The following is a 25,155-nucleotide window of genomic DNA, read 5'->3' on the forward strand; positions in this document are numbered from 1 at the left end:
CTCCCGATTTTTAACCATCATAAAAATCGGGAGAGATATCGGGAGAGGCCAGCCCATTCTGCCTCTCTGCCCCCATACCAGTCTCAATGTGGCTTCTTCTATATGTCCTTAGTTGTATGAATTCTAATCAGCTAGACTTCAGGTGATCCTCAGCGATGGCTGTTCTGTAGTTTATCTGTAATTTTGATGTGGTCTGGGAGGAGGCAAACACAGCTTTCACCTACTCTGCCATCTTGACTGGAAGTCCCCAACATTTAATCTTAAGAGTGACATATTTCTTTTTTCTATTCTGAGACCTCAAATACTGTTTTACTACTTTTTTAAAGAAGGAATTCTGATCCCATTTACTACAGTTTGTATCAGATACTTAGTTGTGAGAAGAGATTCTGCATTTATTGTGGAACACTATGATTCTTTAGCTTTACAATTTATTAAGGCTTTTGACATTATTTTGGAAAAAGATACTCAAAGCACAAAGCTCACTGACACTAACATTTTTCATATATTTTTCAATGCAGATTCTCAGGCCCTCCAAGACTTATCTGTCACTCTGATGGAGGTAGCCAGCAATCTGTATCCTAACAAGTTCCCTAGGTTCTGGTGCATATGAAAGTTTGAGAACCACTGAGCTACTAAAATCTCACCTCAGCAATAGAACTTCCATAAGCAAAACTTGGCTATGGTTGATAAGTTAAATAAGAATATTTCCCTTACCAATATACATGAATCCTTATACAAAAAAGAATCATACTCATAAATCTTAGATCCAAAAATTATGGATTAATATAGTTTTTATGTAATTAGGCATTTGCTTCCAGAGGGTTTAAAGATCTTCAACTACTGATAGCCAGTGACATTTTGCTAGTTCTCTAGATGTCAGGAGTAAATATGTTGGCTTTGTAGTCATAGTAATGCTGGACAGTTTGGTCTGATGCTTAGAGATTTAAGATGAATGGATAAAGATGGTGAGGAATCTCATTCTAGTCATGCCCTCTTTTCCTAATTTCCCTTTTCACTGTTGGGTCTTCTTTTCCTTAGGGAGCTGAGTGATTGATAGCCTAATCCAGTGACTGTATTACAGCTGCCTCGACTAGGACTCTTTTCCTTATCATTAGCAGTTAGCCTATGGTTAAATTCACAGCTCACTGCTTGGTACAACCCCTGAGATTTAAGGGTCTGGCCTTTAGAAAATATTTAACATAAAATTGAAATCTTGACATACTGAGAACTCAGTTCTCTGCAAGGCTTCTTTAATTAATCCAATGTACTGTACCATTGTTCTGTATGAGACTGTGACATGGTGAACTGTTTCTGAAGCTTACGGAGATGTGTAGTTCCAAATTAAACAGTCACTGACGTGTACCTACACTGATTTTTTAGTACAGTAGATATGCATGAATCTGTGAATATTTAAATTCAAGCTCAAACAGTGACACAATACTCTCTGGCTTTACTTTCATAATAGAACATTTTTGATTAATTTCAAGCTTGAAATCATTCTTTATGAAAAAAAAAACACGCATAGAGGAAAGAAATTTAATAATTCATTACCACTGCTTCAAAGGTAAGTTTTCTTAATATGCTTGTCAGAGTCCTTTGGTTACAAAGTCTATCGAATAGTAGGAGCTGGTACAGATGTTAATTTATTTTCCTAATTTTGAACAAAAGAAATATATATAATATCTATACACTATGAATTTTCTGGTTCTTAAATACTATTCAATTTTATCATTTATCTGCAGGACCACAGTTATTTTAAAATACCTTAAGAAAAAATGTAGAACTTGATCTATGCTTTAAACCTTTGCCCTTGCTCCAGTCCTTCAATGAGCTGTAAGAATCTATGAATATGGCAGCTGAGTCCCAGATGAAAAATTATGCATCTCATAAACTGCTATTCTGCTGAAATGTCAAGCCAAGGCAAGGCTGTACCTCAAACTCAGCACTTGGCATTTTCCTTCTGTCTGCTTTGTTGCCATGAAGCAAACATGAACAGTAAGGATTTGTGTAGGGCAGGTAGCAGGCGAGCTCACTGTCAAAAATCTATTATTAGGGCTCTGATCTTCTGCACAGACCAATGACGGCCAAACAGTGAGAAACCTGGCTTCAGGAAAGGCAATATAATGCAAAAGGGATTCTTTGTCAATCTGTACAGGAATATATTCAAATGAGCATGATTTAAATGAGAATAGTTCTAATGTTGAGCTTCTCTCAAACTAATAATTTATAATGAAAATTGTTATTCAGCATCTTTATTTAATATGCTACTTTTGACTATTCTGCAAATATAGTATATATATATTTATATATGGTTTTTAATCATTTGCTCAGTTAAATTTTTGATAGTCTATGAATGTTTTTATATGTATGGATAAAAGGCTAAATTTTTTGCATTATTTTGGTATACACAAAAAAAGAAAGGAGATGAGTGAGTACAAAGTAGAAAGTTCTTTAATTATTCTTTATGGCATGATTTATCACTTTGAATTCATTTAAATATTAGCTTTATCTATCAGGTTATTTGAGACATTAAAATATTAAAATCTAAGCTTTTATTGATAAAGATAGTTACAATTGATAGCTGAAATTTTATGACAGATAGTAGGTGTGTTTTTCTGAAAGGTTTTTATGCATCAATAATCATGTGATTGACACATGAAAAAAATCTGGCCCATTAAGAACCACTTCCTATTAAAAAATACCAGTACTGCATTTTATGATATAATTGTAATGTATAGTGTAAGAACTTAAAGCAATCCTCCCAAATCTCAGTTGCTTGCATACATGAAAATAGTTATTCAAAGCAAAACGTAACTGAAACTTCTGGGTTTCCAATCTGTTATATATTTTGTCATCCTCCCCATTTTACACAAATAGTTACTATTACATACTTCAAAATAAATTTGAGTTTCTGATTGGAGCGGGTTACACTGCATTTGTATTGACCAAATGCTCAGTGGCTGAGTGCACGCAGCTTAGTCACTACATGGTCCCCACGATTCATGCCTTCGTCATTGTTTTTAAAACAAAGTATTCAATATGGAGTCAATGCTTAAGATCCTTTTTCAAACTACTATATTGATTCACTCAAGTTTTCTGAACTATATACTTTGTATTATTTCCAGCCCTAAACTGGCACAGATTTATAAGTTACTGGCAACATTTCTAACTTGCACCTTCTTTTATTGGTATTTCCCATGTTGATTTTACAGTGAAATCACTTTTAGGAGGTTTGTAACCATAAGAGCCCAGATAGATTCAGTGTCTAATGGTCCACATGGCTAGATTTCAAATCATTCATTATCTATTTGTAGAATTTTAGAGTATCTTTGGAGTATACCATTACCATTTGTTGAGAAATACATAATCATTTCTTAAACCTTCTATAATATCCTACATGTGATTAGTAAGTTTGGGTTCCTGAAACAGAGAACAAATCTTGATGGTCATCTCTGATTAATTATTCAGAAGTCAGTAATAAAATTTGTAATTATTAACATTGAATAAAATGTGTTCTATTGTTTTAACTAAGTTGATATAGAATCAATAATTTCAAACAAGCATCCAAAATTTGAAATTGAGAACAAAAATTTCTTCTTTTGGTAAACTAAAACAAATTTGGCAAATAAAATAATTTATAACAATGCTAATTTTTCAAGCTTGTGGGAGGTAAATTATATTGAGCATAAAGTATCTGTCATCGTTTCAAAGTTCCTCCTTCAGAGAAATTTCAGATCTTTTCCTTATGTGTGAGTATGTGTGTGTTTATATATGCAAAATATGTATAGGACAATGGAATAACATAACAAACACAAGAAATATGCCTATCCGCCATTAATAAAAAGAAACATTTAAAACACAATGAACAAAAACTCCTTCGAATGAGTTTACCTCATTGAAAGATGCTTGATTACTTTTTCTCTGATGCAGCTGTAAATAAATAAATGTCATTTTCATGAAGTCAGATGCCAAAAAGTCATATTTTTAGTTATGCCATGCAGACTCATTCTTAATTATCTCTAAAAGGATCTTGTCCACAGGAAGGACTTCATGTAAAAATGTCACACCAAAGCTGGATAACACCATTTATATAGGTGATAGTAATCTCTGGGCTATCTTAAGATGTCATCGTTTGGGGGCAGGGACAAGGAAAAGGTCAGAATTTAAAACTAAAACTAGGAAAAATAATGACTAGTCCACTTGAGGATGGAGTTTATAAATAATGTTACTGATGAGATTAGTGTCTCTTTCAATCAAATAAATAAAGCCAAAGAGTTTTTTCTCTTTTCCTCTTTAAAAAAAAAAACAAAAAAACAAATGAATAATAACTAATAACTCAACTGTGTGGTGTTACATGAACAAACTGTTGCTTGATATTAATGGAAACTCTCTGCATGGATTCTGGAAAAAGGAAAGTTAGGTGGCAACAACTTACAGCAGTAAATCTCACTGTCCAAAGTAGGGTAGAGAACATTGGTTCTTTAGACCTAATGATGTGAACAGAAGTATTTACATGGTGGAGAGCTTAATTAGCCATCCAATTTCATGAAAATATTCCTTATGAATACTGAAGATCTCTTCTGATACCGTTCTATGACATCACCTTTACTTCTATAATTCAGCCTTTAATGGATTCACACTGTGACCATGAATGTATTGCCAGGTATTTCTCCTACAACTGAAATTCAGGTTTATAAATCATTCTATTATGAATTTGGCTCATATACTTTGCCCTCCCACACAGGTGAGTTGGAAAAATATAATTTCTAAAATTACAAAGCTGAAAATGAGACCTTGAAATGGGGTGCTAACTTCCCCTGTTGACATAAATTTAAACTGCAACAAGTAGAAATTACTTTGTTTAATGACTTTGGTAGGCTAATTGACATTTTTATTTAACAAAGAGACCTCCTTTTAAAACAATAGCTTTCAGGCTTTTTGAAGTTAAACACAATAAATAATGCTCTTCATACCATGACCCAATACAGAAATTATATACATGTGTGTATTACATGTATAACTGAAAAAGATATTTGACCAGTGTTTCTCCTAACTGTGCAAAGCATTCTGACGTGTTTTCTATTCTATTTCACTTTAAAAAAATGTTGATTGCAGTTCATTAAACTCGACTCCATAGTACACTTGTGAGTTGGGAACCAAAGTTTGAAAACATCGCTTTACTTTAGATTCCAGACTTGAAATAATTCAACTGATGTTCCTTATCTGAGGTTTTGCCTTCCCAATGCTATCGCCTCCCTTTATTAGCTAATGCATTTTAAAAGGACATTACTAAAATGCGACCAATTTTCTGTAGCAGATGCACTACCCCCAAGCACCTCACTATTTCACCATTTCAATAAACCAAAACCTTCTTTTCAAATAGCAGATATCTTATTCTGAGAAAAAATAATTAAAACTGAATGAAGAGCTAAAGAATACTGAAAGGGAAAAATGTCCTTCCCTACATACAATATGCATTGTATTTCAGGTGGCTATCTAAAAATTCTACTTAGCTTTCATGTAAAAAGAAAACTCTCTGATTCAAGCAGCTCTTGTAAAAGTAGACATTCTCATGCTATGGGAACATATTAGCACTGAGCTGTGGTGATTTTTTTTTAATCTTATAAAAGTATCTGGCATATTTTGTGTGATGCTCTTCAGGGTCGCCAGCTCCCAGGCCACACAGCAGGAGGTGAACGGTGGGTAAGGGAGCAAGCAAAGCTACATCTCTATTTGCAGCCACTCCCCAGCGCTAGCATCAACACCTCAGCTCCACCTCAGATCATCAGGCATTAGATTCTCATAGGAGCACCGGTCCCTGGTTCCCAAAAGGTTGGGAACCACTGCGAGGCTCATTTGGAGTCTTAAAAGCCATATTTGATAAAACTCAGAATGGTAGTTAGCCATTTTGACATTTTTATCACTCCTAAAATTTAAAGCCATTGTTATTTAACACAATTTTGCTAGGCTAAGTATTGAAGATACTTTGTTATAGGCCTTGCTTCTTTCCTAAAATTTATTATCATTGCCTGTTTAAACCATTTTTTTCAAATTCTATTACCTTCAAATTAAAGCAAACAGTGCTTTGTAGGAGAAAAACTATTACTTTTTTCGATACGGAGGAAGGCTATTTTCAAAACAGGTTGTCTAATGTGAAGGGTCTTAATATAGACCCTATTAGAAATGAGGTACAAGCCCTTAAAAATGTTAAGGACTTTCTACTGTTTACAATGAAAGTTCCACTCAGGCTTAGCTGAGCTTATAGCCCAAGTGATTATTTATATATGAATTTATAAATCTTAGAAATGGAGTTTTATAGAAATGTTAACAGGCCCTGAGGTATAGCTGAACTTGTTTTCAGGTACCGCTATAATTTGCAGTGTGTGTATGCTTAAAGACTGCGACACAAAGACTTTTTCTAATGCTGTAATTTTGTAGTTTTATTAGACTGAGTTATAGTATGGGAGAATATTCAGAAATTGCAGCTTAAATGAGAAACCGTGAATGGTGTTACTTATATAAAATACTACTGCAATAGTTCTTTTATTAATTTTTAATGTTCAGCACCTTCTGTGACCTCCTTTATTCTCTTGCTGTCAACATGGCAGGCTGAAAAAATTGAAACGGGCTGACAGAAAACATAGTGCACGTTACAGCCCACTATGAAGCCTCCTGACTCTCTTTCTGTGGCACATGCTAACGCGGTCCGTGTTATTCTGCATTACAATAATATTTAAGGCCCTGTTTGATAGCTCCTGATAAAAGGGAGCTGTGTCTGGACCCTGAGCAGGTGCTCCTCACCCGCCTTCCTCTTTCCGACATTGTGAGAATGGGAACAGCATTCAATTAAAAGCAGAATATAATCTTTTTTTTTTCTTTTTTAAATCATGGTTCATAGACACACTTTATGCTCTGAAAACATAATGCCTCAGCATGGACAGTGCTTTATTTGTGTTCATCCAGCCTATTCCAAAAGCACATTTTGGTCTGATTCAGCAATGCTTTCTTGAGCAGTGGGACACTGCTATGTTTTGTATATTCAGCACTGTCTATCACCAAGGAGATTAATCCCCATACCAGTACAGTCAAGAACCTCACAGTATTGTCTTTGCAAGACCAAGTTCATGTTGTCACAGCAACAGAGTGCATAGGGCAAAGACGATGAACGGGACTTTGGGACGAAAACTCTTTCTGTTTAAAATGCAAGTGTTTGATGATGAAAATGAGTGTGCAAAGGTATGAGATCTGCAAATGTCCCATTTGTAGCTGAAGCTACAAATGCAATATTTTAATGGTCTGTTCGAGGCAGTTATGAAAACAAGATTTTTTGAAGAAGGTAGATTTAAAAACTTTAGGAAAAGTGGAAACTAATACAAAAAAGATGCTTATGTTTTCCTCTTAGAAGGCCCTGGGATTAGCCTTTACTAATAAGTGACAAGAAAATTATGACAATGAGAAATCCTGAGGAAAGCAAAGACCACAAGAGAATAGAATTCACATAAAACCCTATTTTAGTATTCGCTCATCTTGTGCTATCAGTTATTTGAGCCTTCACACTCAAATAGTTATCTGTCATAACTATTAGGAGTTTTGACCAGTGATGGGTTATATCAATGTAAGATCATAAAAGACATGATACTCCTGTTGTGACATGACCTCCTGATTTTTCAGCGACCTCCAAGAAAGCAAAATGCAAAGAGAGGGCAATACTTACCAGACACTCCTCCATAAGTAGTCCTCTTCCCAATGCCCACTGCTGGCCAGGGTGTGCCATCAGCTTTTAATCCCATCAGACCCGAGACAGTATTGGTGGCTGTAACACCGTCTGCACCACCTATGAAAAACACATCAATATTTACCTACAGTTTTTTTTTTTTTACTTGCAGTTTTTAAAGGGACAATTGTTAAAACCCATTCAAACCCGAACAACATAGGAAAAGTATATTCTACTACTTCCTGTTGAGAACATTTCAGCTCATCAAAAGTCTCCACTAATTTCTCTCCTACAATTATGCTTAAAATGCTAGACATAAAAGTTTTTAATTACCACCACTCCATTTTTCCAATTATCATATAGATTTATGGATGCCAAATGTTTTGTATTATTTTCCAGGTAATTTACAATATTTTTGCAAATCGCGATGTGATTTCCACTGGATAGAACACAGCATAGCTGATTTTGAAAAATCATGCACTAATTGTATGATTTATTCATTCAAAAGACATCTACTGAACATATGTTTAAGGCAGTGTAGTAGGCCCTACAAAGTATAATGGAAACTCGAAAGAAATTTCACATTGTAGAAGCTGCTATCTTTTTTTTTTTTTCACTTCATATAGGTTTTTAAATGCTATTGCTAGATTACATTATGAGGTCATTTGTTTTAGAGTGGCTATGTGACTATGGTTTTGTCTTATCATTCTTTGTGCGTAAATCAGGTGCTTATTAGAAAAAGCTACAAATGCTCTTATTTGCCCTGGCCAAAGCTTGGAGTCCATTTATAAGTTTGTCCAGGTGTGAATCTACTGTATTTGGGAGATCAAGTAACCAACCCAATGCTGTTCTTAAACTCTAAACAAAGATATATATTTGTGCATAAAAATATTTTATATGGCTATATAATTCATGCCCATACTTATATAACTAGGCAATTGGTGTAGGTCTAGAATTCTTACCTTCCTTTGCAGCTTTTGCAATGCTGACGATATCAGTGACGTTTGGGGTCAATTTGGCAAAAAAAGGAACTTGAACAGATTGCCTAACCCAGCGACAGATGTTCCGCACCAGCTCTGGATCCTGTTCAAATAGGTCAGTTAAATATAGAACATAATTAAAGGATTGTGACCAAAATGTATGCCGGAACAACAGCAAAACTGGAGATGTGCAAGACAAATCCAACTTGACAATGAGCTCTATGATCTATTTCTCAAATTCCTCCTCGGTATTACACCTAGACTCATTAGGGAACTAAGCTTAACATATTTCAAGTGAACTGCAAGTTTATCACATAAAGGTTACATTCCTCAACTGAAGCCTTTGGGAAATAAAATTACAAAGACACACATGCAAGGACCAGTTTCCTACTTCCAGTTAAATAATAGCAGGAATAAAACATTACCTTCTGGTGTGAAGTTTGGGAAACATTATACAATTTCTAGTGACTTCCTTGATTTAAGTCTAACGAAAAAATTAATTTAAACTGCTGACTCATAGGTGAATACTAAATCTGAAGTCTGTTTGTTTTCATTATTCGAAGACTTAAGCCTGCTGAAGTGTATTCAGAAGAAAATTTGTGACTTCCTAATCTATCTAATTATGATATATAGCATATGTTAATAAAGAATAATTCAGACTTAGATTATACATGAGCCGATCAGTATCTTTAGCTTTTGTAAATGTTACCAAGATCTGTGCAGCATTTTTGAACATTTATCTACTTGAAAGCATTGATCAAAATGACAAAAATGAAATAAAGTATTAAATGTTCATTTTTAAAAGCAAGGAATAGACATTTTCTTATGCCTGTTTCCTGTGATTTTTCAGGCTTCTGTGTTCTCATGGGACAAATATCATTTAGAGGGCAATCACCTATCCTTTCCATTGAAAATAACTTAGCTGTAGTAATGTTCTTTGATTTCAACAGATACAATAGTCCTTTTTTTCATTACTTTTAGTGCAAAATTTATTCTGACAGGTACTGATAATGCGCTTTGATAAATTACCTTAAAATATGCAATAGCAATTCATTATTGTACTTGGTAATATTATCTTAGCAAGCTAAAATGTTTTTTGAATAAAAGAAAAATCCAGAAAGATATATAGACATATATTTAAACTATGAAACAGTAGGCAACTATATCATTTGTAATTAATATTTTTTCACGTAAGAAAGTTGCTCTTTGCATTTTAACCTTTTGAATTCCTTTAAGATGAGATTTCTAACGTTATAACCTTTAGAAAGAACCTTTTCACTTCGATTTAATGTGTCTTGATCCATCATCTTGTATTCCTCTAAAAGTTATGCATTTATATGCTAAGATACTGCAACAAGGTAATTTCTGTTGATTGTTTTTGTCTCTATTCAGCAAAACTAATAATTTTAACAAAAAATTCTTTGGCTTGGCTTGTTCTCTTTTCAGAACAGTAATTTCTTCATTAAACATAAATATTAAAAAAGCATTATATGGAATGCTCTACAGGGCATACCGTGCATTATGAATAGTAAAATCTGGAGACTTAGCTGTACAAATTCTAACTCATGAAAATGGAGATCTGCCCCTGCCCATGCAATGTTCATGAAATATTTATAACTGCTACATTGGTATTATGAAGGCAGTTGCATCTTTGTGACTTTCATTTTTAAGTTATGAATTTCCATGGGACTTAGCCTAGAAATGACAGTAACTCTAGATGATATGAATTGCATGTCCTTTGTGAAAGCTCTCTTTAAGGTAGAATTTGACAATAATTTAAAGATCACTTGAATTGCATAATATACGGAAGGTAGCCTGATAAGGATTACTGAAACAAATTTAAAATATTTGGTTCCAATTGAGTAAACACTAATAATCTGATATAGGCTTCTAAGTGGCTTTCAATACTATTGACCACTATGTCTTTATAATTTACTTTGAATATTTGTCACACCTTTTTTGTTGTTTATTCTCACTAGTTGAATACTTTAAATGAATGTCTTTTACCCATTGTTAAACAATCTGGAATTTGTTCAAAGTTTTTCAGTTTTGTTTTTAAAAACATGGTCTCTCGTTAGTGTTATTTACTTGAATCATCTATCTATATTTTGAAATACCATAATTTGACCCTCCTGTACTTCTTCGAGTAAGGTTCATGGTGATCAGATATATTTTTTCTCGTCTTTGCACTCAGCCAACTATCTGCTGACTAATCCTCACACCCAGCTAAAACATAATTTTGTTACCTAGGAATTTTAAAAACAACATTATTGTGAAAGTAATGACTGTTTGTAAATTGAGAAGTTTAGTTGGACAAGCATACTAGGAAACATTTTAATACAACTAGAAATGTGGTAAGGCTAAGACAACGATGAATCTGTATACTTTGGGGAATTAAAGGATAGACTAAAAAAAGAAAAAAGGATAGACTATAACTATTCACACATTTCTGGTTTCCTCACACTTTTGATATTAATGTTCAAGACCTAAAAGCAATTAACAGTGTTTCTGCATCTTGACCTTCTCATTTTTCAATGACTGTCTCAAATAGTGTTGCCCTTCCTAACAAGCCGGTTTTCAGAAACTTATTGAAATGAATAAATTTTAGACAATTTCTAATTCTCCCCAAAATCTTCAGGATAGAAAATATACAAAGGTACTATTAGCTCTCAGACAAAGTGAAATTTTTACATTATCAACACCAACAAAAAGTGAATAAAACAAAACAATTCTGGATTTCTTTTCTGCTTCGGGGCACAAAAATATCATTGCAGGTACTCAAAAAATAGTCATTGTGACAATGAGAGAAAAATAAATAAAAACGGCACATTGTCAATTTATTTCTTTATATGGTCATAAAAATATAGACATAGTTTAAGAAATACTTGGGTATATTTTATAATAGATAATATCTAAAAGCATGAAATCCAAGACTTGTTCACAAATATGGGATAATATTGAAGAAAAATGGTAGATAATTATGCAATAAAGAATAGCTTAACAAATGTTCTAAAGTGTATAATCCACAAAAAGTGGATTATATCTACCAAGATCACCACATTTTTATTGTTTCTTCCTACAGGTATTAATAATGTCCGTTCTGACCATGATTTGCAATCTCTCACACAGCAACTGCTCATATGTATGTATGTGTTCTTCTTCAATACCTGTTAACTCTTTTATTATTCATGTGATCACCAAAGGAAGCTCTGTGGCAACAGAATGGGTTTTTCTGTGATGGAGGTGTGTGATATGACATGCAGGAAAGCACTGAAGCCCTCAAAGGAATGAATGATGGTCCTGGAAGCAAATGGTGGTCTTGAGGGTACTATATAGGTGAAGGTATCACACCAGATTTGTGAATTGCTGAAAATAAGATGAAAGCAAAATAGAGACAAATTTGGCTTCTTTGACAATTTTAATGAGGAGAAGCCCTGTGTTTGTCTGCAATTAAGACACTCTGGAATAGATTCCTATAAAAACCAAACAACAATGACAAGAGCAAAAATTAGAAAATGTAGCGCTGAGTAGACTGTTTGCTTCAGGAGTTTCCATTGTCCAAAACTGATTTTTGTAAAGCTTAATTTTCTATGTAGGCCATAATTTTTAATTCTAGTAACTCATATGTCTCTAGTTACACATTACGGGGGCTCTATTACTGACACGCCCTGCTGCTTTAGAGGCCCCGAAGATGACCTCTCCACTGTAGGACAGGCATTTCCACCAATTACCTAGGGTGTCAAATCTCACTGGTTTCATGCCCTGGACAAAGGAAAAAGTGCTAGAGAATGAGATTGTGAGAATTTCTTGATAAGCTAAATTACAAGTGAAATTTTTGACCGTAAGAAACATTTTTCTCCAATTTACCTGGTAATTTTCACTCTGCACAATTCTTTTCAAAATGGTTTTCTTAGAAGGTGACATTTCAATGAATCCACTAAAAAATTTTACCAGTTATAAAATGTTTTCCACTAAGGAACTCCTAAGTCTTAATTCACATGACATGTCAGGAAGTAACTAGCATTTTTATTACGTCCACTTTTCTGATGGAGAGAACTGGGGCCCAGAAGATCAATCTGAGTACCTATTTCAACTTCTTAATTTTCTTTCCCATTATCATGTCCCAAACCATCATCTTCTTTAGCAAAACTGCTTCCTAAAGTGAAATTCAGCCATCAATTGTAAACTCGAACTATAAAAGGCTTCATCTTCATTTATATCTGTAAGACTAGATGTAGCTTCAGAGTAATAGGCAAAAGTGTTGTATTTATTCTTCTATGTCAGTAAAATAGGACAAAAAAGAATTAATTACCCCAGGTAGTTAAGTACTCCAGGTAGAATTATTAGCAAATGCGAAGATTGTACATTGAAATGGGGATGTTTTAAATTAATTTGTATCATAGGATGTGTCCTTCTTGCAATGGTTTTCCAGACTTAAGAATTCTAACGATGATACAATTGCCTTGGAAAACTTTCAGTTTCCTATACAGGTGAACGTGCACTTACCAACCCACCCAGCGATTCCACCTTAGCTACATATCCAAGAAATGAAAACATATATCCACACAAAGACATTAATGTTCATAGTAACTTTTTCAAAATAGCCCCAAATTGGAAACGACCCAAATATTAATATGTGAATGAAAAAACAAACTCTAGCGTATCCACACAATGGACTACTTATTCAGCAATAAAAAGAAACAAACTACTGAATCGTGCCATGACTTGGAGTAAATGCTATATGTTCACATTTATATGAAATTCCACAAAGAAAAACTTATGCTGATAGCAGAACAATGGCTGCTGGGATTAGAGCTGGGGGATGGGGAGGGACTAAGTGGGAAGAGACATAAGTTTTTGAGAGCGATGGAAATGTTCTATATCTTGATTGCGGGGAATGCATATAACGAACAAATAATGTGAATATAGAATGTCAGAAGTATATAAATGTATATACATGCAGCATATGTGTGTATAAAATATTTGATATATATATTTACCTCCACTTCCCTTGCGCCTTAAGTTGAAGATGACACAAAATCGGCTTTCTCCATTCTATTTTTCACTTTATTCTTTTCTTTCTTTCTTTCTTTTTCTCTCTCTGCCTGGAATGTCCTTCATTTCTTGTCCTTTAAATAACACCCCCCAAAGCAGTCACCTATGACCAATCCTCCCATCCTACCTTAATACTAGATAGATTAGTAAATGACTCCCTCCTAAATACTTCTAAACATTTCTTTATTACTTCATTGGTTGTAGTGTTTTATAATCATCCATTTATGTTTTTTTCTTTCTTTCTACTAGACTTTCTATTAGTCTTTTAAGGGATGCATCCTACTCTTTCATTCTGATCTAACAAAGAGTTTGAGACACTAAAGACAATAAATACTGTGTTGGATGAAAGAATAAAGAATTCCTACATGAAGACATTTGCTTCTTCCCTTCCATGGAGCCAAAATAGTTGGAGTTATCAGCAGTTCTTGCCCCCAGAAGCTAACGGGGTCTGGAAACAGTCTCTTGATCTATAAGTGAGCTAAAGTACTTGGAGGCGCAGTCAGACTCTGAGATAGATGTGAGAAAAGTCCCCTGAGTTACCAGGCTGCCCATGGTCCTTTCCATCTGAGTCTGTAGGATACTGAGGGTTCTCCAGAGTTTGTTCTGCTAATCCTGTCTCCACTCTCAGTCTTTGGTCCCTGAGGCCTGGTGGGGAAAGCTGCTTAAATTTTTATCAGCTGATTGGAACTCGCATTCCATTTTCATTCCTTAAATACCATTTCCTGTGACCATGGCTATGGCTAAATGCTGTTTTTCCTTTCTTTCAAACAGCATTCCCCTAGTGTACCATTTCTCAGACATTTCTACTGTCATTGTTCCCTATTTCCACATACTTAGTCTCAGAAGTTTAAATTTTAACAGACAAGAATTGCCATGCACTGTTTAGATAATTACTGATGGCTAGGTATTCTTTGAGTCACTATTTTTATTCTTTCCAATGACCCTTTGGTTCTCTAGCTACTTCTCCACCAGCTCACTTCTTTACTCCCAAATGGCAGTTCTAATAATGGAAGTCAGCCCTGAAAAGTGTTCAAAGTTCAAATCTTCCTCTCCATGGTTTCCCTATGGAATTAGATTCAGATTTCCTAGGATTATGTTGATCCTACTGGCTAATCCCCACTAGAAACCCCCTGTCTCATCTGGCCACAGTAATGAAGTTGGAGAAGATATACTTGCCCAATAAGCAGGCCAATGAACATCTCTTGTCTACCATTCCATGTGCTATTCTAGTCAATGGGAGACTGTTCTTCACAGAACCATTGTGGTCTTATTTCATAAATGTCTTGAGTCTCTATTCCAGGAACTCCATATAATATCCACCTCTCCCCCCAAAATAGAAGCTAAGCTCAGATTCTTGAAGTTCAGGGGTTAAGTTTTTGAAGTGTTGATGAATCATATAACCTTTCATGGGAACTGATGAGTAAATATGCTCAAGTGACATGACTAAGATCTAAAATGTTCATATGTGTACATGTAGAAGCAGATGATGTGGCAGCCACGTGCCACCCAGATCCTCCAGAGGAAAACCTTGTGCCCAGCTGCAACAGTGCCGTGAGCTGACAGCCTCTAGCTGCTTGCTCCCTTAGGTCACCCTTGCCTTTTAAGCTGAGGTCAGGCTTCCCTTGGGGAGACCCCAGCCAATGACAGCAAAACTGTGCTACAAGGGCCCAGCCATTTCTGTCCAACGCAGGACTCATCTAACAGGCAATCTAGAGCTCTCCTGTAGGGCTGGTGAAGACTTTTCTCACATCTATCTCAGAGTCTGACTGCACCTCTGGTCTAATCCTGCTTCTTCCCTTTTCCTTTCATAGGCATTACTCCCCATTAAACCCTTTGCTCTCCTAACTATATCTATGTGTCTAATTGCTGGAGACCTCAACTGACATAGCAATTCCCTACTTAGATTTGGAATTCTTTCTGTGATAGGATTACATGATATTCTACAAAAATCCAAGTAGGAAAAGAAACTTGTCTAAACTGAATTCAAACAAATTTCTCAACTTGAGCTTTCCTGGAAGGTCCTGGAAATAATCAAAACTATTTTTACCCAAAAATGGCCAATATATACTACTGGGTAAGAAAAGGCCCAATACCAAGAAGCAGGGCTAGAAAAAGATTGCTATAAAAGACATGGTAGGGGACAATGCTTGGGTGTCCTCTGTCTAGAGACAATTCAGAGACATCCTTAGAGAGTTTAGAAACATATTTGATTTTCTGATTCTGAACCTGCTAAAAGAGTCACCACTGTGATGTGGGACATTGGAAATGATTGTGCAGAAGACATTCATGGATAAAGGAGCTGATACCTTTGTGTCTGAAAGCCAGGTTTACCCATTAAGAGAGCACAGCCAGGGGAATCAGTATGGACGTTAATTCCTACCCTAGCCCCATGTCTCTTGTTGATGAAACCAATTAATAACAACCCCATTAATAACATCACGAAGAGGGCATCTGGAAACTTCTTCCAGGTGTGTTGGGGCTCTAATACCCTGTTCTAAAATCTGCTTTTGCTTTCGTAATCATTCTGTTTGCCTGAACCCTTGCATTTTTGCACTTTATCTCTTGCTCACTTCTTTCTGGATTGGACCCCTCTGAGTCTTGACACCTGCTTGAACTGACCTGCAGTTGCCCTGCTTGCATCTATACTTGATACACTACTTGTTGCTCATTTATAGGCAATCATTCTATTCTGATTCACAATGATTTGTCTTTGCCTCTGCTAGATAGCACTATTTATATTTTCCTTATCTTAGCTTTTATTATCCTTTTTTTCCCCTCCAAAATTAAAATTGACACAGGTTCCATATGTCTGTCTTCATAGAGAAACAAATGCTCTTTGAGAACCAAACATTGGCCACAGTTAACAGAAATTAAGATACTTCAAAATCCTCTATATTAAAGCATTTTTGAAAATGGCTTTTGTTTAGCATTCTTTTTACTGTGTCCCCCCATCAAGACCTTGATCTTTTCTCATATGTAGGATATTTATCTGTGAATTGGAAAGATAGTATAATCTACCATGCAAAAAGAGTGTTGTCCATAGCTTTTATTTATTATTATTAATGAAGTTATGCAATATAACCTGAAAAATCTTAATATATGGAGAAATAGGCTATGCACATGCTTTGTTGATAACACCGGTAGGGGTTCAAAATTGTGGACCAGCTGAGCCAAACTGAAACTCAGCAGGCTTCCCAATCACTGCTCAGAACACACTAAAAAGACTTTAGTGGGTAATGAAGTGCAGGGAGTTGCTTGCACTACTGTGTATGGATTCATTTTAGATAAGGGCAAGTGAGTATTTAAGTGTATAATAAGGAGTTTTTATTCTTTGCAGACTTCAGGCAGCTTGGCATTTGTCTTCTTAATGTAAAGCATTAGTGTAAACAGCGTAACAATTGATATTTTATACAACTGCTGGTCTATTCACTTAGCCTCTGATTTCAAGTGCTAGAGATAGAAAACAACCACAAGCACAAAACCTCAGTATCTCTGTAATCCCATGTTGGTGTGAATGATTAACGGACGCAGGGAGGAGGCTAGTGTAAAACAGCCTTGCGCCCTGGAGCGACCACGATGCTGATACATTTAGGATGAAGAGAGTCCAGGGAAGTCATGCTTCTGTCCTGGGAACTTTATGAAATCCAAGCAGAAGGAATTACTGCTGAGGCAATTTTAAATAACGTAGTGGAGAAAAACCTCAATCCCTTGGCAATGAATGGTTTCAGCTAAGGGGAACTCATCCATAACAAGTTGGTACAGTTCCTTAAGGGATTTCTCCTGCTGCTGAAAGAGCTAGAAAGAAATATCTAGGCCTTTGTTTGTTTTGCTAGCTCTGTAGACTAATTCCCCTCTTTGAGCTGAAAAGGATTTGTCGATACTAAAAGTGGGGTGACTTTATGAAAAAGTCTTTTTGTGAAAGTGTGTGATGCGCAAGATATTAAACATGACCTTTTGCGAGTATGATATTCACAGACTCTTGATATATAACATTCGTGGATGCTAGATATTACCCTAAATTTTGATCAATCTGAACCTTATTTAATCCTTATCAATTATTTTTTTTATATTCGTGTAGTTTATAAAAGTACATGTCATAAGATGTGTGTGTGTGCATTTGCGTGTGTTAAAATGGGATTCTTTATTTTAAAGTCTTTCAGGTATCAAGGAAAGGAGCCATGGTGACGTTACCCCCCATTGTTGGGGGTTTATTACAAGCATATGTGGAAAGTAAGTGAAATGTTTTTGATAAAGGAAGAGCCAGTCCTCTTGTCTGAGACACCTCTCATTCATCTTGTAGGAAATGCAGCAGCTCAGGTGACTCACCAGTTAAGCCAGAGACAAAGAGCAGCTCTTACTTTTTTGTTGTTCCTTTAAGAGTTGGCATCTATTACTTTAAGAGTTGGAAACTCTGTGATGCTAATGAATGTGCTCATATTTCTCACCATCTCTTCTTCCATTTCGACTTCTCCTCACTTTCTTCTCTTTTCTACATTGACCTTTGGTTCTCCAATTCAATTTTCCTACTGTTTACTATAGAATCTATATGTTTCGAATTCAAACTCACAAAGAAAGTGCAATACAAACAGAATAATTCTTTATTTTGTATGACCTCTGGCTATTTCACGCCCTTCCTGTTCATTTTCTGGGAAATTTCGACTGTTTGAAGTATTGATGGGACACAGAAACTATCATCACTATGTAACTAACCCATTGAAGAGAGTTTTTCTCCTACTCCCTGACAACCAAGAACCAAACAGACGATCTAGCATGGCCAACTCAAAGCTCCAGCTAAAAATTTTAATCTCATGATCAGAAAAATGGTTAAAGTTTACTTGTGGTGGAGTGTCTCCTGATAGTATCCAACAGTGGCAGTAGTGGCAGACATCAGCATCAGTACTGGTAGAGGCTGCATGTTAGCTGCCAATTCTTGCTGCCCATTCTCCGAACCCCTTTGGTTTATGTCCCTTTTCTAAGCCTGCCGCCCCTGCCTTCCGTGATTCTCTAAGGCATCTTGTATCCTGCCGATAAATCTCTTTTTCACTTGTGACAGTCAGAGTCAGTTTCTATTGCTTGCAATTAAGAATGCAAAGTGACACAGTCAGTTAGCCACTATCCGGTGTGGAACTACCTTACTGTCGAGTTATGGCACCACACTTCCTGACAGGCTGCTGCCTCTATTATTTAGACTGTAGGTGGTCATTTTTTGCTCTGGATATGACACTGGGTCCAACGAATTGTGGTCAAGGTGGCCAGGATACAAGCTTTTGTGGCAGCTTGTATACAAAATATTACCTCTGGCTATTTTCCTTTAGAAAGGATCTGTAGGTGTGACAGACCCTTCTATCTTCACAGACTGAAACTTTCCATGAAATATAGGTATCAGTTACATCAGCTAAGGCCTCAACTTTGTCCTCAAAGAACTTACAATCAAATTATAACCACTTAGGGCACTAAAATTTATCAGAGTCAATAGAATATATAAATGACTTTGAAATTATAATATGTTTCTTCTCTTCTATAAATCATTTAGCATTTGAACATGTCATAATGAGAAAGCTCTCATATAATTCAAGAGACCCTGGCAGAAAGAAGCATGTGTGTGTGTGTGTGTGTGTGTGGTGTGTGTGTGTGTGTGTGTGTATGTGTGTGTGTATTCCAGATCCAGAAAAGCTTCATTTGAAATGTATTAGGAGTAGCTTTGATTTTTAAAAAGATGGATATGTAAACACAGAATAGTAATATAGCCTATAAGGAAAAATATCTTGAGGCACTAAAATTAAATTAAAATATGATCTCCCTTTTACTCTGAATACCTACATGATTACCAATTCGACAAGGATCTTTCATTTATCCCAACTCAACTTTACGAAAGAGCCTGAAGCCTACATTGTTGATAAAACAGTTGATGAAACTTGCATAGGGGAAAAATCTTCAAATTGCTTGATACACAAAATCATATTAGTACTAAAAACAGATGGGTATTTACTTTTGCAATATTCAACAAATGTAAAGTACCCAAAGGACTGCTAAATTTAGACAGTTTAAAATTTTGCAATTTGTTTTTCACTTCAAAATAAGCATACTGTAGTGAACTTCACTGGGTTATGTAAATAACATCTAGATACCAGTAGCACCTAATTAGGTTTTTAGATGACCCGGGCCAAAGTAGCAGCCAGCATTTCAAAGATTATTTTGCTAAGATCTAATATTCTTAGATCTTAACATACAAAAGTGAAAATCACAGACGTGTCACACACACTCAAACACACACACACATTCCTCATTGCTTTGTCCTTTCTCTGGTAAGTAAAGAATATGTGGGAATATCAAAATCTATTGAATCTGGGCTGATATTTGTAATTGAATATTTGCAATCACCCTGCATCAAATAACGAAGTTTTAGAAAGTTTCATTTTCGTATAAGAAACAGATATAAAAACAACCTTAAACAATGTGTACGAAGTGATGGGAACTTAGTAGTGAAGTGATTATTTTTATTTACTTCTAATGTGTGTGTGTCTGTGTTTGTGTTGGGGGGAGGGGTGGCAACAGTGACAGTGACTGTAGTTTGAAATCCTGAAGGATTCATAAAATGCAACTGGCTGGAGTAGAGGAAGTGGAACAACACACGCGTAAGGAATACACAGGAAAAGATTCTAAGAATTGGAATGCATGTCATGATGGGAAATAGACAACTATTGCATAGGAGGGAGCAGGAAGGAGACATGGCTAAATGATTCAGCTACAGTTTAGGGTCAGCTTCCTAAAGATTCTTTGCCTTTTCCTTTAGGCTGTAAGAAAACGTGGAAAGTCATGTATTTAGATCCACACTTTAGAAACATAATTCCATGTCTGTGGGTGAGTAGGATAAGATATAGTGCAAGCAGGAGGACCAACCTGAAAGAGAAGAAGGATATACAGTGAAGGAGTGCCAATGAAAATCAAGAACTTCAAGTGGAAGGGAATCTCATTCCAAGGAAGGATATAAAAAAATTTTCACAATTAGAACAAACTAGAGTTAGGGAATAAAAATCAAAAATAATTCTAGGCTTTGTCTTTGTTGGCAGATAGCAACTTCATCAACCAAGTGAGGAAATACAAGAGAAGCAGGTTTTTGGAGAACGTGTTTTGGATACTCGAGTTTGAGTCTCCCTTAGGACACCTAGCTGACAGAAGCTGGTTGAGAGTTATTAGGCATCTAGATCCCAGGAGGCATTTGGGAATAATAGATTTAGGAGTCATTAGCATGTAGATAGTGACCGAAGTCTTCTGAATGAATGAGGAGATTGAAAGAAAAGGACTTAAGCCTTGGGATCATTAATACTTAGGTGTAGAAATCCCTGAAATGGTAAGAGAAAAAAAAAACCAGGAAAAATATAATGGAGAAGAGAAACTCCAATAAAGATGTAGATGTAGTTCTTGATACAAAATATTGCAGAGAAATAAAGTAAGAAAAGTGCTAAAATGTTAATAATAGATATACCACTTAGAATCATTGGCAACTTATGAGTACATATGGGTAGACATAACAGGGATATCAGACAGATCACAATGGATTCAGAAATTAATATTTATAGATACATATAGTCAAAGACAGACAACAATAAAATTGATCTGAACTATCAGAGCCTAGGGCTGTGCTGGACATAAAAGGTCTATGCAACAAATATATGTTGATTAATTATCATTTTATAATTGTCACAATTAGAACTAATGACACACTGAAGGATTATTTGCTGTGTTATGAGGCAATGCATATATGTAAAGATGGAGAGACTTTATGACATTTTTTAAATAATTGGTTGGATTTTAAACAATATTTCTGAATTCTTACAATGTGGAGTCAATGACAATCTGAGACTTAAGGATGAACAGAATTAACTAAATATACAATTTTGATCACGAGCCTAGATAAGACCCAACGAGGTCAGGCAGATCATTCTCAGACAATATTAATACCAACAAATATATACTTAATGACTTACCAAGTGCTCTCATACATATTGTGCTTAAATACTTTTAGCTTTATGTTTTGTACCAAATTATCCCCAGTGAGAGATACAGTACACCCTACTTCTCACAATATTTGAAAACAAATGCACATGAATCTCTTTTGTATTCTGTTGCAGGTTAATATCTTTTTGCCTTACTTTGAAAGAGAAAAGGAATAACCGTTCAATGTATTTTATACAATAACCTTGTATTAAATCTTTCTTCTTCAAATGTTACTTTTAAGAAATTTTTCCTGATTATAAAATGATGATTTCATAATTATTGTGGAATAATTTTTGAGTAAATTATTTTGAAAAAATATTCAATAAAGAAGAAAAATAAAAATTCCTCATAATAAAACAACCAAACACCAACACTATTAAAAAAGCATATTTCCTTCCATTTTCTTTGTGTAAGAATACACTTTACTCAAAATTTAATTACCATTTATACATTTTTATAGTCTTCAGTTCTATGTTAGCTCATGTGCATTCTGTGTCATTAAACTTATTGAAAAATGCAAATTTAATATTCATAAAATATTTCATCATATAGGTATACCCTGTTTTACTTATTTCCTAATTCTTTCACTTTGAGATTACTTCCAGGATTTATTATAGGTAACAGCGGGCTAACTCTCTTCTGATGATTGGTGGTCATAGGTCCCTTGCTTTTGTTGCTAGTTGCTGTGTTTATGGGTAAAATGTAATTTTTTTTAAAGCAAACAAACAAAAATAGGCATTAAGAGCTAGAACTACTTGGTTGATCAATAGTCCTGGACCTGACAGTTGAAGCTTATGTCACTGTATGTTATCATGGTAGCAACTGGTGAAAGAGGCAGAATTGGGTCTTTTAGTTGATGCACAATGACCAGAGCCCATCCACAATCACGGTCAGCCATTAACATCTTCTCTCCCTCTAGAGCATACAGAGCCTCTTTCAGATAGCATATGTATATTTTGATTCCTCCATAATGTTTAATTTAAGCCAATGTTATTCATAATGGAATTTTCCTAAACGTAATACCTCATAGAGATCCCTTAAGGGATAAAATGATAATGTTATTACATGCAGTTGTTTATAAATCATTAAGAAATAGACAATAACCCATACTGTACATATAAACCATGATAGGCAGTCAAAATCATTCACTATATAATGTTAGGACTGTTGTATTAGTCTACTTATATTTAACTACCAGGCTAAATATTAATATTGTTTTCTCCCTCTGCAATACCCTTCCCCATTCCCATCACACACACTTGTTCTACCCTTGAGAGAATTAATTTCCTCATTTATCATTCCTTAAGATTTTATATATACATGTATTTTTATTGTTCCATAGACATGTGTTAAATAGATTAATAAATGAATATTATTTGCTATATACCTAGATCATATGATAAAATATTTGAAAAATATCTATAGGGTTATACATTTTCAAAGACACATTAGTTAGAAAAGTTGACAACTACATACTTTTAAGTGGAAAAAAATGGTCAGATGACATAAAATATAGGCTTGTTTTTATAAAGCATCCTTACATAATTTCATGCTAATCATCTAAGAATCATATATTTACTTTATAAAATTGAATTTACTTAAAGTTTGCTAATATTTTACTGCGATCGATTGTTACAATCAATCAATATACAAAAGAATTATTATTTGTTAATTTTTAAGTTAATCTTTTTGTATCAGTTCTTCATACCAAGGGATTTTTAGTTTATTCTTTGTTTTGTTTCATATTTAATTAAAGCTAACAATTGGTTTAAATTGTGAAAAACTAGAGAAAATGTTTTCCAAAGTAAGTGAGGGATAACTTCCAAATATTACCTCCTAGATTTTGGGGCAATTTGGTAGGATGAACTTACTAGCCTAAAACAGCTATTAAAGAAAAAGGAAAGAGAAGAGTTGTAAATCTAAATTTTGTTAAGATTAAATAGATAGCAATGAGAATTAACAAAAAATAAATTTAGGATATGGAATTGCTACTAATTTGAATCCTGTGTAATTTCATTTTTATGGTTATAACATTAACTTTGAATATCTATATTAGAGGGGTAAGAGCCATTTATATTATGAGCATATTAAAAATCAAGTATATTCTCTTTGAGATGTAATCAGTTATAAATGCACAGTCTTAATATTCTTTATTTCCAGTATTTAATCTTGGATTAAAGCAACGATTGATGAACATTCTGCAGGCTACCAACAGGTAAGATTAAGAAATATCTTTGAGTCATATGCATGAATGGAACAGTAGATAAATAGATTACTCTACATTTAAAATATAAATACACACAAATAACTAACATTATCTTATACTGTATTTGTGAGTTTTAACACAAGCTCTGAAAATAAATTGTAAGTGCATAGTCAGTAAATAAGTAAATTATTTATTATTATTGATAAACACACTGAAAAACAATAAAGAATTAAAGAACACTACTACATAACATAGTAAATCTCTGATATTCATAGACTAAACATTTATAGTTTCTATTTTTGAATAATCCTATAGAACATATATTAATATATAATTTTGTAAGAAATTTAGATCATTAAATAAGATTGGTATGAGTGATTCACTTGGTTAGGAATGAGCTGAACTTGAAAAGCTTTTCCAGCTAGCACCTACACTGCAGTACAGGCTTGACATTTTTTCCTACTTAGAAATACAAAATAAGTTTTTTAATTTTTTGAATTCCTACTTAGAAATACAAAATAAGTTTTTGAATTGATCAAAAAACTTGTGTAAAGTGACTCCTGAAGAAAGTCAATTGCTGATTCTCATGATGGAAATTAAGAAAAAGTAAAAGTTTTTTTTTTAAATTGATGCATCTTAGAAAATAAAAGTTCTGGATAATTTTGTGGTGGCTCAGACATAAAAATGAGTACACTATATGTTCTATATGGAAGATAAGACAACATGATGTTTCAAATAGTTTCAGCCAGTGTTCCACTCGGAATTTATGTTAATAGCATTATAAATGACTTTAATTCTGTGTCTATAGAATCATTAGGGGTCTACAGGGATCATTTAAATATTTCAGTTATACTTTACTGCTTTTTATGAGGAAATTTATAGATTATAGTGATACTTAGGGATTTGAGAAGGTCCTGGGACATATGCCTCATTAATATCTAAGTTTCAGTGCTTATAGGCTTACTTTTCTCCTATAATTTCTTACTAATTCTTTGGTAATTGCTGAAATTTGGCTTATTTGGCTTATTATGAAACATTTTTCTTTTTGAAGATGTAGAGTTTCTTAAAAGATATTGTTAAATTTGACAGTGTGATGCTTAGAGACTGAGGACTTAAGATGCCTTATTAAGTGCAGCCTTTCCAGATGTCCAAGAGCTAGCATGAGCCATGGTTAAAGTTATACCCCCAGCAGCTGCTAATTC

The 25,155-nt window shown here is 34.5% G+C and overlaps 1 protein-coding gene across 2 annotated transcripts in view; it reads right to left on the reverse strand.

Annotated features, from left to right (window-relative positions):
* DPYD (dihydropyrimidine dehydrogenase) overlaps positions 1 to 25,155 on the reverse strand; it is a 707,946-nt gene that overhangs the window by 196,751 nt on the left and 486,040 nt on the right. For both annotated transcript variants that reach the window (XM_006919549.3, XM_025038477.1), the window contains 2 exons: positions 8,677 to 8,797; positions 7,715 to 7,834 (listed from right to left, as the gene is read on the reverse strand). In XM_006919549.3, coding sequence (XP_006919611.2) covers positions 7,715 to 7,834; positions 8,677 to 8,797 — 241 coding nt within the window. The remainder of the gene's footprint in view (positions 1 to 7,714; positions 7,835 to 8,676; positions 8,798 to 25,155) is intronic.

Source organism: Pteropus alecto, unplaced genomic scaffold (assembly GCF_000325575.1).
Source record: "Pteropus alecto unplaced genomic scaffold, ASM32557v1 scaffold106, whole genome shotgun sequence".
Classification (NCBI taxonomy): domain Eukaryota; kingdom Metazoa; phylum Chordata; class Mammalia; order Chiroptera; family Pteropodidae; genus Pteropus; species Pteropus alecto.